This window comes from Lissotriton helveticus, chromosome 12 (genome assembly GCF_964261635.1).
Source record: "Lissotriton helveticus chromosome 12, aLisHel1.1, whole genome shotgun sequence".
Lineage (NCBI taxonomy): Eukaryota > Metazoa > Chordata > Amphibia > Caudata > Salamandridae > Lissotriton > Lissotriton helveticus.
The window spans coordinates 789,595,227-789,608,974 of record NC_136073.1 but is presented as its reverse complement, the minus strand read 5'-3'; the positions used below and the strand labels follow the sequence as shown (position 1 = coordinate 789,608,974).

At 41.8% G+C, this 13,748-nt stretch overlaps 1 protein-coding gene across 4 annotated transcripts in view; it reads right to left on the bottom strand.

Moving 5' to 3' along the window:
- LOC144799653 (uncharacterized) overlaps positions 1-13,537 on the bottom strand; it is a 72,107-nt gene extending 58,570 nt beyond the window's left edge. Inside the window, exons 1-2 of one of the 4 annotated variants that reach the window (XM_078671103.1) lie at positions 12,944-13,537; positions 62-1,034 (exon numbers count right to left, since the gene is read on the bottom strand). In XM_078671103.1, coding sequence (XP_078527229.1) covers positions 62-367 — 306 coding nt within the window. In that variant the 5' untranslated portion in view covers positions 368-1,034; positions 12,944-13,537. Of the gene's footprint in view, positions 1-61; positions 1,035-3,750; positions 3,913-12,943 lie in introns of those variants that run through there. The other 3 variants (XM_078671104.1, XM_078671106.1, XM_078671105.1) reach the window with 3 other exon arrangements.
- Positions 13,538-13,748: the final 211 nt, after the last annotated feature.

Here is a 13,748-nt window from a genome sequence, read left to right as displayed (position 1 = left end):
CCCAGCCCACATAGTCTCAGTGAAACAAAAGAGCAGTCCCCCCACCGGCACAGTCACCCACCTTCTCAGCAATACAGGCATTGAGTGAAGTTCGGACCCTGTCAAGCTGTTCCTGGGCTGCAACAAGCTGAGCTCCCTCGTTCGACAGGCGGTGCTGCATGTCGTCCGCACGAACCGTCTCTTCGGCCACTCGGCGCTCCAGCTTCTGCACCTGCATCTGTGAGGTGCTCATGTGCTTCTCCAGTCCTCCCACCTTGGCCAGGCACTGCTGTGCGGTTGATTGCCAACTCAGAGAGTGCTGCCAGAAGACCACTGAGAGCCCAGCTGCCCCAAGCAGTACCAGGAGCTGTAGGTAGTGAAGCAGCATGGCGGCTTACTGGCGATGACCTTGGAGGATTCTGGTGCAGAGAGAAGATTTAGTGGGTATGGGGAGACTGGAATTTTGTGGGGAGCACAGAGGATTCTCAAAGAGATCAGGGAGATTGTGTCAGTAAAGATGAGTGTTGTGGAGAAGTGTGGTGAGAATAGAGAGAATTCTGGGGAAAGCAAGAATGCTACTAGGAGAGTATATGAGGGGACCCAAATGAAAGAACACACACACCTCCTTAGTGCAAAGAACAATTCTTTGTGAAGAAAATACAGAAACAGAAGTGGTTTAGAGTATCATAAACATTCTTGAGGAAATCCAAGAACAGAGAAAAGAAAGTAGAGGGATTTATTTTTTGATCAGCTAAAGGTCCTTGGTAGCAGGTAAAGGAGAAACACCCTGGTGACATGGCAAGACCTCTAGTATTAGAGATAATTAGATATTGGGTCCGTAGTAAATTAAAGTTAATTCACTAAATATTATTTGTTGATCCATTATCATTCTCTTAGAAAGGATCACCTCACATCTGAAAGTCGTTTGTTTTATTGGTAATTTCAAGTTAAAATTCTTCAAATTGCATCATAATTTCATCAATTTGTAAGTGGACTCAGATCCCTTTACAAAAGCAGCCAAGACATGTTTCGCTGAAGAATTCGCTTCATCAGGGCTGTAAATAATGATAAAAAACATCAATGAAAAAATGCCCCCTACGCACATAAATATAAAATCTTTCAATGTAACAAAAACAAAACTAAGGCTGTCTCTCAGTATTTACCAGAAAATAGAGATTGTGATATTTAATATCATTAAATATTATCAATCTAGTTACATTTCGGTAATGATACATGTTGTAAAGCACTAATTTTCATTATTCGTTATAACATGACGTAGAGGAGATAGTGGTACTTCGTAAGTTATGAGGCTTTTCTTTGAAACAAACATGCTATTATTGAAATGTTCTGCGGTCAGGGGATTAGTCCTATTCAGAAGGAAAAAAAACCGGTGCAAAATAACCAACGTATTTAAATTCATCAATTGACAGTTCATTTATTTCTGTATGGTCAAGTCTAACTAGGATTAATAAGATTTGATATTTTAATATAGTACCTAAATGCGTGAATGCCAACAATAGTATGTTAGATGCATTTTCATTTTGATATCCAAACTAATGTTTCACTCAAAACCTAATCATTTAGCATATTGGCACTAGTCAAGTCAGGGTAAACTAATGTGGCTAGTTGATCATTTTTTTCCACATAGACTGACTCACCCACTTTATGTAAATTCACAGGTATCTCCTTTTTTAGCCCATGAACATATACATTTTCTAAAATATTAAATCAGCAAAATGAGGTTCTAACATTGTTGAAACATGTCAGTCTATGTGGAAAAAGTTACCAACTAGCCACATTAGCTTACCCTGAATTCACAATAGAGGATCATTGTGAATATCCTGGAAAATTAGTTCTTACTGACCAAACTTTGTGGTTAGTTCCATGATAATCAATCTAAAAGGACAGAATAAAAAAACTCGATTATCTTTTAATGGCAAAGGTCCATCTAATTAGTCTAAAAATAGAACCAGAAAGTCCTTATTACCTTCATAGTTAGCAACAGCAGTTCCTCATTCTTAGACCATGGCAAAAGAAAGCAGCCACTTTATAAGACTATTTATACTCTTCTAAGATCTTCCTGCCTGTTTTTTCCATGTGGTCAGACTCAGAGCAAGAAATATCCTAAACTTATAGAAACTGTAGTTTGAAAGGGAGCGGTCAGACCCGCAAGGGGAAATACTTTTGATTCATGGGAAATGTAATTTTAAACCAATCTCTTTGCCTCTATTCGAGTAAAACAATTCCCTTGTTATACACATTTTTTTTTAAATGAATGTTTTCAACATTGCATTTGTATAAAATATATTATAGTAACAAATGTTTACTTTGCTATAGCTTAGTATAGAGCCTGTGATTTGTAGCATTGCAGAACAGTGACTTACTGGATAGTTTAACCCAGATTTCTAATAAGATGTGTATTCAAATTAATATGTAAAAACTGCAGATTAAACAGGCCAAAATATTCTTCAGAACGAAAGATCTTGTTTTATTACCACATGAAGTATATACTTTATTAATAAATGTTTCTTGATGCACTTTCAACTTTCAAATTAAATTAAATGTGGAATGTTACTCAACAAAAACTTGCTAACTTTCACATTAAATAAATTGCAGATTGCTATCCAGTACAAAATATTCTAAGTTATGAATCCTTGTCCTCAGTCTTTAGGGTAGATTAAGAGACTGTGACTCTAGATAATCATTCAGTTATGCTCAGCATAAAATGAATACATTGCTCGACTTCTAGTGAGTTAAAATAAGTCAGTGGTTCTTCGTTTTGTTTTATTCCCTCAGTTATCTTAGGTTATAGCTGAATATAACATCACCTATTCATGCAGTTATACCAAAAATAGACTATTCAACCTCTAATAGTTTAATTAAGCATTCAGTATTTCATCCTCGAATTCATAACAAAATCTTAAGTCACAATAAATTCCTGTGGAATGGGGAAGCGATCCGAGTGACACTCCATACATGCGCACAATCCACGTACTATGGGGGGGGTCGCAGCAGCGGACGTGTATGCATACTGCGCCGCATCTCCCCTCCTAATTATTAATGAATAGTGGTATAATTCCCCAACGGGCCCGGATTTTGCGCTAGAGCATGCGGAAATGGAGGGGGTTCCCCTTCTTCAGTTCCTATATAGCTCTATGAATCTCAATGTACTACCCCCTGCGAGTAGGACTGTGATTCAGCTCTGGCGGTACAAGGTGAGGCAAATGGGGTAGCACGGGACCCTGACCCAAACAACCCCTTTGTGGCCAGGCACATACTTATGCCCAGTGGCGGCCTTGCAGGGATTTCGTCAATGGGACTTGGTGGGAATATCTACGTTAGGAGATGTGTTGCCGGGCACTACATTGAAATCCTTTCACAGTTGCAAGAGGAATTTCACTTGCATAAGGCACAATTCTATAAATATCTTCAACTACGTCATGCACTGGACCCCCTGATTTGTGCTCTAGAAACCCTACCTGAATTCCATCCACTTGAGGGCCGCCTACTGGTGGGAGACCATGGGCTCTATAAAATCAGGCAAATATATCAAACACTGACAACACACACACAAACATCACTTGATAAAGCTAGGAGAGCATGACAAGACGATATCTCTGATTTGACAGATGATGACTGGGCCGAAGCCAAAGCCAGCCCCCGGAGTGCCGCGGTGTCTACACCCTACCGCCTCATTCAATTCAAGTACATACACCGGGCCTATTACACCCAATTCTGACTTTGGAAAATGGGGGTAATTCAGTCCCCTACCTGTTTGAGATGTGAGAGCGAAGAGGGTACATTTTTACACATGATCTGGAGCTGTTCGGTGTTGCAGCCGTTCACCGTTCAGAAGGAGGGTGGCTTCTTGACTTAGTGACATACTTTCATGGGAGCTCCCGCTAGATCCGAGACTTTTCCTTTTACACAGCACTGACGGGATCGGGGTAAAAAATACAAACAGCATTTACTTTTTGTTGGCTCTTACCATTACCAAACGCGACATAGCCAAACTGTGGAAGGGGTCTCCCCTCCGACTATGGGAAATGGAAGGCTGAACTAGACAGGTGTATGGGTGCAGAGATTGCGGTGTTTCTGGCCCGTGGATGCCCCCAGAAGCATAGAAAGATATGGACTCGTTGGGCGACATAGCGAGGGATTGACCTTCCCCCTCCCATCTTTAGACCCCTGATAGAACTTCCCGCTCATACCAATATTTGTTACACGTTTCATTCCGCATCATGTGACTGTCTGCCTTAGCTCATATGTAACTTTTACGCAGTCACTGGGATCTAGGATTGTCTGCACTGTGTTTGTATTGTTTTACCTGCAGTTCCTGCAGGAGTTACAATTCTTTAAATACTATGGTACTCCTGGTTCATCTTGTTTCCGACAGGTACTTGTAGAGTTATGGCCCATATTGCATCAGGAAAACCAAATAAAATGTGTTATTATCTTTTTAAAAATCTTAGGTCAGTGTTCTAGCTCAGTATAGAACCTGTGATCTTTAGGGTTGTGGCATAATGACTTAATGCTGGGGCTATTAGAGTTTATATTACATTTGCAATGAAAGCAATGTTATGGCAGATTAGATGGGAATTAACCATATGAATGACTGACAGCTCCTTCTGCTCCGGTGACACGCGCACAGCAAGGCACGTGTACACCATACGCTCTCAGTAAGATACACACGCATGTCCTTACCCCATACCTCTTCGCAGTGCCTCTGTACCTCACACATACTTTCCATACAGCATAAGCAAGATTTAATGGCACCCTAACTCCCCACTGTTATCAAAGGTCCCATTAACTTTAGTGGAGTCTCACTCTTGGCCAATCACTATGTTCTTTCAGGCATTAATGTGGCCTCGCACTTGGAAGGCAGCTGCATCCCTGCCATTGTCAATGTACTATTAGTTTAAAGGATCCTTACATTTTAGAAGCATCACTCCTTCCAAGCTCAGGTTTTAAGGGCCTCATACTTTGGAAGACAGTTTAACTTCTGCACTGAATACATAATGGAGTCTCACACCTTGGAAAATAGTCACATTTCAGTCAGACTCTAAGGGCCCGATTCACAGAACTAACTTAAGACAAAATCCTAAACTTACTACCATTTTGGTATTCACAGAAGGCACTTACTCATTTTGGTATTCACAGAAGGCACTTACTCGTTTCGGTATTCACATAAGTTAGGAGTCCTAACTTTAGGACTCCTAAATGCCTTCTGTGAATACCGAAAGTCTTAAAGTTAGGATTGTTCTCAGTTTAGGAGTAGTAAAATTAGGACTCCTAACTTTAGGACTCCTAAATGCCTTCTGTGAATACCGAAAGTCTTAAAGTTAGGATTTTTCTCAGTTTAGGAGTAGTAAAATTAGGACTCCTAAATTTAGGACTCCTAAATGCCTTCTGTGAATACCGAAAGTCTTAAAGTTAGGATTTTTCTCACTTTAGTTGTAGTAAAGTTAGGACACCTAAGCCAAAGGCCCTATAGAGTTTCACATTTTAGAAGGCTGCTTTATTTCTGCTAAGCATGGGTTTTCATAACGTCTCACAACTTGAAAGGTCATTTCACCACTGCACTGTGTGTCTATGCATACTTTAATAGGTTCTCACACTTTAGAAGATAGTCATATTCCAATCTATTAAATGATACATGAGATGAAGTACCCCCTGGCGTACATTAAAATCACTAAAGTGTTCCATGATCATATTGAGGAACAAAGCCAAAGGCTGAGTTCTTTTATACGGTTATGGAACTCCGAGGTGACTTGCAGTATCCTCATCATATCTGGCAGGGGGTACTTTATCCCATTCATTAAATAGTCACACCATCACATTTCGCACAAACCACTTTAATCCTTTGGACATAGTTCTTTCATATAAACGAGACAGCGTGCTTGCAAATATGAAGAATCAAAATACAGTCTCTAGTGCAAAATTAAACACATTAAAAAAAGTTGTTAGACATTTGTTGCAAAAAGATATTAGAATAAGTTTATTACAAGTCAGTTTCTTCAAACAAAATGCAGTAGATCAGGAGATGTAGAAACATACGGAAAGATTCGAACTTTTCAATAATTACCTAAGAAGTGGAAAAAATTAACAAAATGCCAGAAATATCTCCTTTCTCCTTGTCACTGTAAGCTGGAACAAGCATTGGCAAAGCCAATAGGTCTTACCTATGCTCGATTTATTTGCTTTGTCAATTTTGTTTACATGTTCTACAGCAGTGTAGCTGTTGTACAGCATGGCTAAAAGTTGTTTTTGTTTAAACTATGACACAGCCAGCATTGACCACATCATATGCCTCATAGCACTTTATTTTTTACTTTCAGCTATGTTGCACAGCAGCTGCACTGCTGTACAACATAGCAAAAAAATTGACAAAGCCAATAGATGTCACATAAGTGAGACCTATTGGCTTTGCCAATGTTTGCTTTATATGCGACACTGCAGAATGACGTGCTCCTGGCATGGTATGCACGTGCTTTGTGTCCTCGCCATTCTATCAAATGGGCGTCTTCTGGATTTTTCAGTGGTTTTACTTTCCATGCTGCTCTTAGTGATACAGCGCCTGGGTCTGAGGCAACTGAAAGGTGGCACTTCAGAAGGTGCTACTCTGTGCCCGTCTGCACAACACATATGATTCTGTTAACTTATACCTTATTAGAGACAAATTGTGACGTTCCGGAGGAGGTTTGTATCTCTCACTTAACTAGTTTATATAGTTCTCCTGATCATCTAAGCAGATGCCTCTGGGTTTCCCTAGAGGATAGCTTTTTAAATCTACTAAGGCTAAATCCCTTGACTAAAATAACATCCTCCCTTAAGTTGACTAGAGCAGCCGGTCCAGATAACTTACCTGTACTTTTAATCAAATCTGATGTTAGCTGGTGGGCCCACTTTTTCTCTAAAGTGTTTATTTAAATAACTAATTTAGGACTGTTCCCAGTTAGCTGGAAGGGGCGGTAATCAAATCAGTCCACAAGAAAAATGAGCCAGCAGACCCAACAGCTTTTGTTTGATAAGTTTAATGGGTTTTAGAGAAAATATACTCAAAGGCTATTTTACAGCATGTGAAGGAATGGATTGAGTGTTATAACCTGATTCCAACCGAACAAGGTGGTTTTAAACCAGACCACTCTACGATTGACCATTGCTTCAGCTTATGGGCAATCGGTCAGAAGGCGATGGAAACCACTGGTACCTTATTTCTTACTTTGTGGATTCTCGCTTGGCTTTTGACTTAGTAAATCAACTAATTATATGGTGCAAATTGACTGACATGGGCATCCCAGAATACCTCTTGGGGAAGGAATTCTTCAAGATTTACACAATGAGAACTGGGAGAAAGCAGAACTAGATTTCTGTGGGTCTTTGCCAAGGAAAATCACCTTAGAGAATGGGTTGAGATGGGGTACGTGTTGACCCCTACATTTTTTGCCTTCTATCTTGCTGACTGGCCACAAGTCCTAATGGAAGCCAAGACGTTCCCCCCTAAAATGGGGGAGGGGGAGATATATATCTTGCCACCAGTATGCTGATTATCTTGCAATTTTTGACCTAACACAGGCGGGGCTCCAAAGAATGTTTGAGTTGTTCAGTAAATATTATACTTCCAATGAGTTGACCATAAATATGGATAACATGAAAATTGTCCAATTTGGAAAGAAAGCCAAATCTTACATGTGGGTCTTGGGGCAAAAACCTGTAGAAGTGGCTTCCCCACGTAAGTACTTTTAGATTACATTTTCAGATAAATTGAATTGGGTGTTGCATCATGAAATGGGGATGTCAAGACTGTATCTATGACTGGGGGCTGTCCACATTTAAGAAAGCTTTTGGTGGTCCCTCGTCCCCCCCCGCTAGAGTTTACTGTATATAGAACAATGGTGTCTCCTCAGTGTTTTGACGTTTTATGCCTAAGCTCATCGTCAATGTGGGATAAGTGTGAAGACAAATGTCTAAACAAATTGCTTGGGCTACCCAGTGGAGTAATGAGAAAGTTAAATATTGGTAATTATAATGTTGTGGAGTCTCCGCCCCTTCCGAAAAAAGACTTCAATACATTTTATACAGGGAATCAAGGCTTACGGATTTACTTTACTTGGAAACGAAGAGGTCGGCTTGCTACATGTTTGAACCCTGGCAATTACATCAAAGCTCCTTATGTGTCTTCCTTACCTCACCCTCTTCTTCGTCAGTTGCTGCTGAAGTTTCCGGGTTATTTTTAATGTTTTGCATTTAAATCATAGTAAATTCCAAGGGCTATTGAACATGGAGGGTAACTGTAATGTGGTTCATGGTATGATAATTTTTATGTATTTCTGCTTTTTGAGTGTTTACATTTTTTAGATGTTGAACGTTTCATTTTAAAACTGATTTATATTAAGTATAATATTCAGCTCTGAAGGGTGACAATCTGACTCTTGTTAAACATGTAATTTTTAGACATAGCATGTGCCTTAGGAAGGTTTTGAACGTCTATTCTTGTATAGTGGATGATATTCTATGTAGTTTTAAATTGCGTTTATTGTGTAAAGATTTTTATGTTGGTTTTACATACTAAGGTCTAAGGTATATACCGTGATTCATTCAAACAAAGAACAAAGAGACAAATTGTGAAGTCCCTCTGCTCTTGGCATCTGCAGCGCATGCGCACAACAGTCTCCTGGCTTCCCTCGCTAGCCCTGTGCCACACAGGGACAATATACAGCCTTTCACATCCCCAAACTCTTCTTCTAAGATGTCAGAGGCAGACTTTGGCGAACATTGGCCTTAAGCGCACGTGGTCCACTCCACACGGTTCAAATCACTAAAATGGTGGAGGCTAGAGACCTGTGTGCGAATACCAGGCCCAGTTTAACGTTTCGGCAGAGTCATATCAGCCTTTCATCCTTCAGCTGCCGATAAAAGAATACCATTGAGTTTGATGATAATGACATAGTATTAGTGTTTGAACATAGTGAACTTGCCAGGCTTTTAATGCTTTTTATTTAAACAACTGAAAATTATTTTCCCAGATGGCATAATGAGCCAACAGGCTCTTCAGATGAAGCGATGGCGTGTTCAATCGAAAGGCTCGAAAAAGTCAAACAGCGCTTACAAAATATAGTGTCAGACTGTACTGCTCAGCAGTCAATCCAGGCGTTCTTGATTGAATGATATGTTTTGCATTTACTGTGACATAGCGCTTACTACCCACTCTAGGGGTATTGAAGCACTTGTTTTACATGGGTAAACGATACATCGTGAAGAGAGTATGTGGTTGGAAGATTGGTTTGGAACACCACTGCGCGCAGTAAGGTTACAACACTAATTATTCTTATGTACTTTACTTGATTGCTTTTTCTTTTTGATACATTTGTCCTGTATTCTTTTGACTATCATACCTACAATGTAAAGCGCTCTGATACCCTTGGGTGAAGCCAGCGCTATATAAAACTTAAATAAATAAATAAAAATCATCAGAAACGTTTCATGTGAAATGTAACACAACACATTCAATGGTACTGTTACTGTGGCATGTTAACTGCACATAAAGCAATAGTCAACTTTTGATGGTGCGATACGACTTCACTTTCCGTACACCATTCAAAGTTACACTTCTCGGATCTGCTTTTGTTCGGCAGCTCCATGTGAAAAGATGCACATTTTTGATTATCTGTGTATGAAAATGCAATCCGGAGCATTTTTGCATTTCCCTGAATGTCAAACCACTCCAACAAACAACGAAAAAGGAAGCAAAACGACAGAAAAAAACAACAAAAAAATACCTTCATCTGAGTATGAGGAGCGGACGGACATCAATAAAGATATTAATCAGTACTTGGTCCATGCTCCATCGAAGAGATGTACAAATGAAGAGGAAGTGAAGTCTGCACAAGCGTACCAATGAGAAGCAAGGAAATAAGAGTGAAGAAGAAGCTACCCAATGGTAAGTAATGGGCAGGCTAAAACCCGCTCTTTATTTATTTATTGTTTTAGGAACATTAGATTATCACCAGCGACAGCGCATGCGCGCTGCTTGCAGGCGAGCCATAAAAATTGCATAAGAAAGAATAGCAAGATTTCATTTTTCTTTAAGCCGCTGGCTTAATTATTCACCGTGACCTGACCTGCCTTTACCCTCATCTGCTGATCCTGAGGAACTCAACTACAACAAAGTTATAACAGTTGAGTTTTGACGTTATTTTATTTCTTCGTGATGGGTGACTGGCAACATCACAAGTTCGAAATGAGAGACAGTTTTTATACAGGGATTGAGGAATTTCATGTATTTTAATTACATTCCAATCTATGAACCTGTAGGATTCGATTGTCCTACAGAGTCTAATAGATTCTCACATTTTTGGAAGAAGTGTTTTCGTAGCGTGACGTCTTGGAAGGTCGTTTCACTTCTGCGCTGAGCGACTACACATGCTTTAATGGATTCTCACAGTACAGTCAAACACAATGGTCCTATAAAGTCTAATAGAGTTTCGCATTTTTGGAGACCTATTTCATAACGTCTCACACCATGGCTTTAAGTGGGCCGGGTCCTGCCTGTGATCATTACCGGCAGTTCTAAAAAGCAGGTACTGAGACGGGTACCTGTCGGGTTCTCCATTTTTGCCCTCACCCCAGTAGCGGTTGGTGGTGGGAGTAACTGCCGGGCTGTGACGTGGGGAAGGATAGGGTGGGGGGTAGTAATCTATTGATTATGGAGGATTACAGGTAAGTAAACATATAAATAAATAAATAATTTTATTGCGTGCACTGCATCGCAACGAAACCCCTTTGAAAGACCCCCTTGTTTTTTTCATCCCACTTAAAGCCCTGTATCACACCTTGGAAGGCAGTTGCATTTCTGCCCGACTTCCCAGCTATGTATGCTTTAACAGAGTCTCACACATAGGAACAAAGTTTCACTCTGTGCTCAGCTGGTGACAAGGGCGTTAACGAGGCCTTACTACTCCTGGTATCACAAGAGCGGATCCTTGGACATTGAGACTGCCGCAAGAAACCCGCCCTCTCCTTTCACAACTTGGGCTCGCCCTGTGCAATTGCAGGCAACTGACACGCCCAGCTACAACACACACTCACCGTCCAGGGAGGCAGACACCTTGTGAAAATACACCATACGAGAAGAGAGGGCGTGAGGGTGTGCTTAAGGGGCAGTGTGTTAAGAGTACTTAAAACACAGTGGCCTCATTTATGAAAAATTACGCATCGCTGAGTGAAAACAGTGATGCGTCACTTTTCACTGCACCCTCCTTGCAACACCAATGATGCATCATATTTACAGTATGACGCATCATGGCGCAAGGAGTTACAGATACGTCAGTATTTCTGATGTATGTGTATGGCGCAAAAGTGACGCATTGCTGGAGTGTGTCACAAAAGTGACGCAACTCCAGCAATGTACCCATGTGAAAGGGCCTGCGTCAGTCTAATTGACGCATTTGTGTCCTAGAAATGGCGCAGTGAAATCTTATAGATTTCACTGCGTCACTTCCATGCCTCTTTCTTGCGTCACAACGCCCCCTCTTGCATACATTATACCTGGCGCAGGTATAATGTGGCGCAGGGGTTTACAAAGTGACGCATCTACCTAGATGAGTCGTAAATGTGGTGCAACAAGGCGCATTTTTTACGCCACTGGTGCGTCACAAAAAGTGACACACGGCAGAGTAAATGTGACGCACAGCCTCATAAATGAGGGCCAGTATTTTTCAAACTAACCAACATTTTTAAGACCGTTAAAACAGAGACAAGAGAGCGAGAGTGTGTGTGTTTTTGTCTGTGTGTATGTGAAAATGTCAGGTGAAATCCGACAGACACCTCACCATACCCGACTAAAAGGACTTGTACCCAACTATTTACTACAGAAAACATTTTTCAATGGGGTGTAACACCTCAAACACCCCCCCCACCCCCGAAGGTACGCCCCTGCCTCAACACAAACACAGAGTCAGCACAGGACAAAGGGGCGTGGAGAAATGAGTGACAAAAGGAGTTATACATTTTGTGGCATACACTCTATTAGGACTCTAGGGGGTGGGGGGATCTGAGCTGACAGATTCTGGGTCGGTCAGCATTTTCTGATGGGTGAAGAGGCAGATAGCCATGGGGAAGACAGACACAGGGCAGCCAGATATGGGGTCAGACAGACATAGATATAGGCAAACAGACACAAGTCCAGACAGGCGCAGAGGTCAGATGCCAGGCTATGTTTTCCAGGAGTGGTTGGAGACCTTTCAAAGTGGTGGGGCGAGCGAAGTGCCCCACCACCTCCAAAATACCAAAAACACATTTTCCCTCCCTACAAAAGCCATATTAAAAAAAACTCCCTCAAAAGCCCTCAAAATAAAACAAACAGTACATGCATTCCACATTATATTAATTAAATAAAACTAAATTGTACTTATCCGCGGGCTCCGCGTTTTCCTCGCTGCCCCTTCCGAAGACTGTGGAATGAAGAACCCCCTAACCAATCCTGGCACGGCTCTCATGCTGCATGAGAACAAGGCCAGGATTGGATGGAGCGGGTTGGCCTAATGCTTGTTCAGTGATTTGCATACAATACAAATTGACATAACATAACATATTATACTTCGTCTTAGTGTAACTATTGGATTCTTCACAATACCTATGATTTGGGTGATGTAACATTGATGGCAGCACTCCCACTCTGAAAATTGTTCAAGCCCCACTGGATACAAAAGCAGATACACATGGAGGCAGGATTGAAGCATGCAACATGAAACACATGCAGGGCAGACAGACAGACACAGGAGAAGACCGATACAGGAGCGAAAGAGGACAGACATTGAGACGGAGATGAGGCAGCTACGGTGAAACAAAAACAGGCCTGGAGATAAACAAGGGGGCAAAGAGATACAGGCCAGTCCAACGAGGGGCGACAGAGACATGGAGAACCAATCAATCAATCATATCATTTGTAAAGCACACTACTCACCTGTGAGGGTCTCAAGGCGCTGGGGTGGGGAATGGTGCTACTGCTCGAAAAGCCAGGTCTTGATGAGTTTTCTGAAGGTCAGCAGGTCTTGGGTCTGCCGTAGGTGGATGAAGAGGGTGTTCCAGGTCTTGGCGGCGAGGTGGGGGCAGGCAGACACAATAGAGGAGGTACAGGGTCAGACCGTCAGAGGGACAGAGATAAAGGAGACATATGCAGGGGACGCAACAATCAGGTCCCTGCAGCCCCTGCAGCTCAGGGGCCACAACACTTCAAGGGGCCGCCACTCAGCCTCAGGTCAATGAATATCTGTGAGATATGGTAGACTCAGGCCCCATCGTCACATTCTGCAGGGGGGCACCATCAGTTTGAGTTACTTGATTGGAAACAACGACAAACAATCGAGTCACACTCATAAAGGGTAACACACCTTTGCCCACAACACAGACCTGCGCCCATATGCAGCACCTCTACTCCGTTGCCTCCGTGCCGGGGGACGGCACGACAGACCGCCGTCAGACGTGCGTGGTGGGACAGGTGGTTGCACCGTGATCTGATGGCACAGCGTCTGCTGGCAGCTTGGTCTGGACTGTGAGCAATGGCAGACTTTACCCGCAGTGCCACAACCTCTAGGGCTTATCTCAAGCCCTGACACGTTTTATTACCTAATTGCTCTTTTGAAAGCACTGAAATAACAAGCATTTACAATGCAATAGGTCTTGCATTAGTCAGAGTTAGAGGTATTGGTGTTGTAAATGACAACGTCTTTTATCTATGTGTTTTGGTTTTGAGTATAGTGGAGTACGAG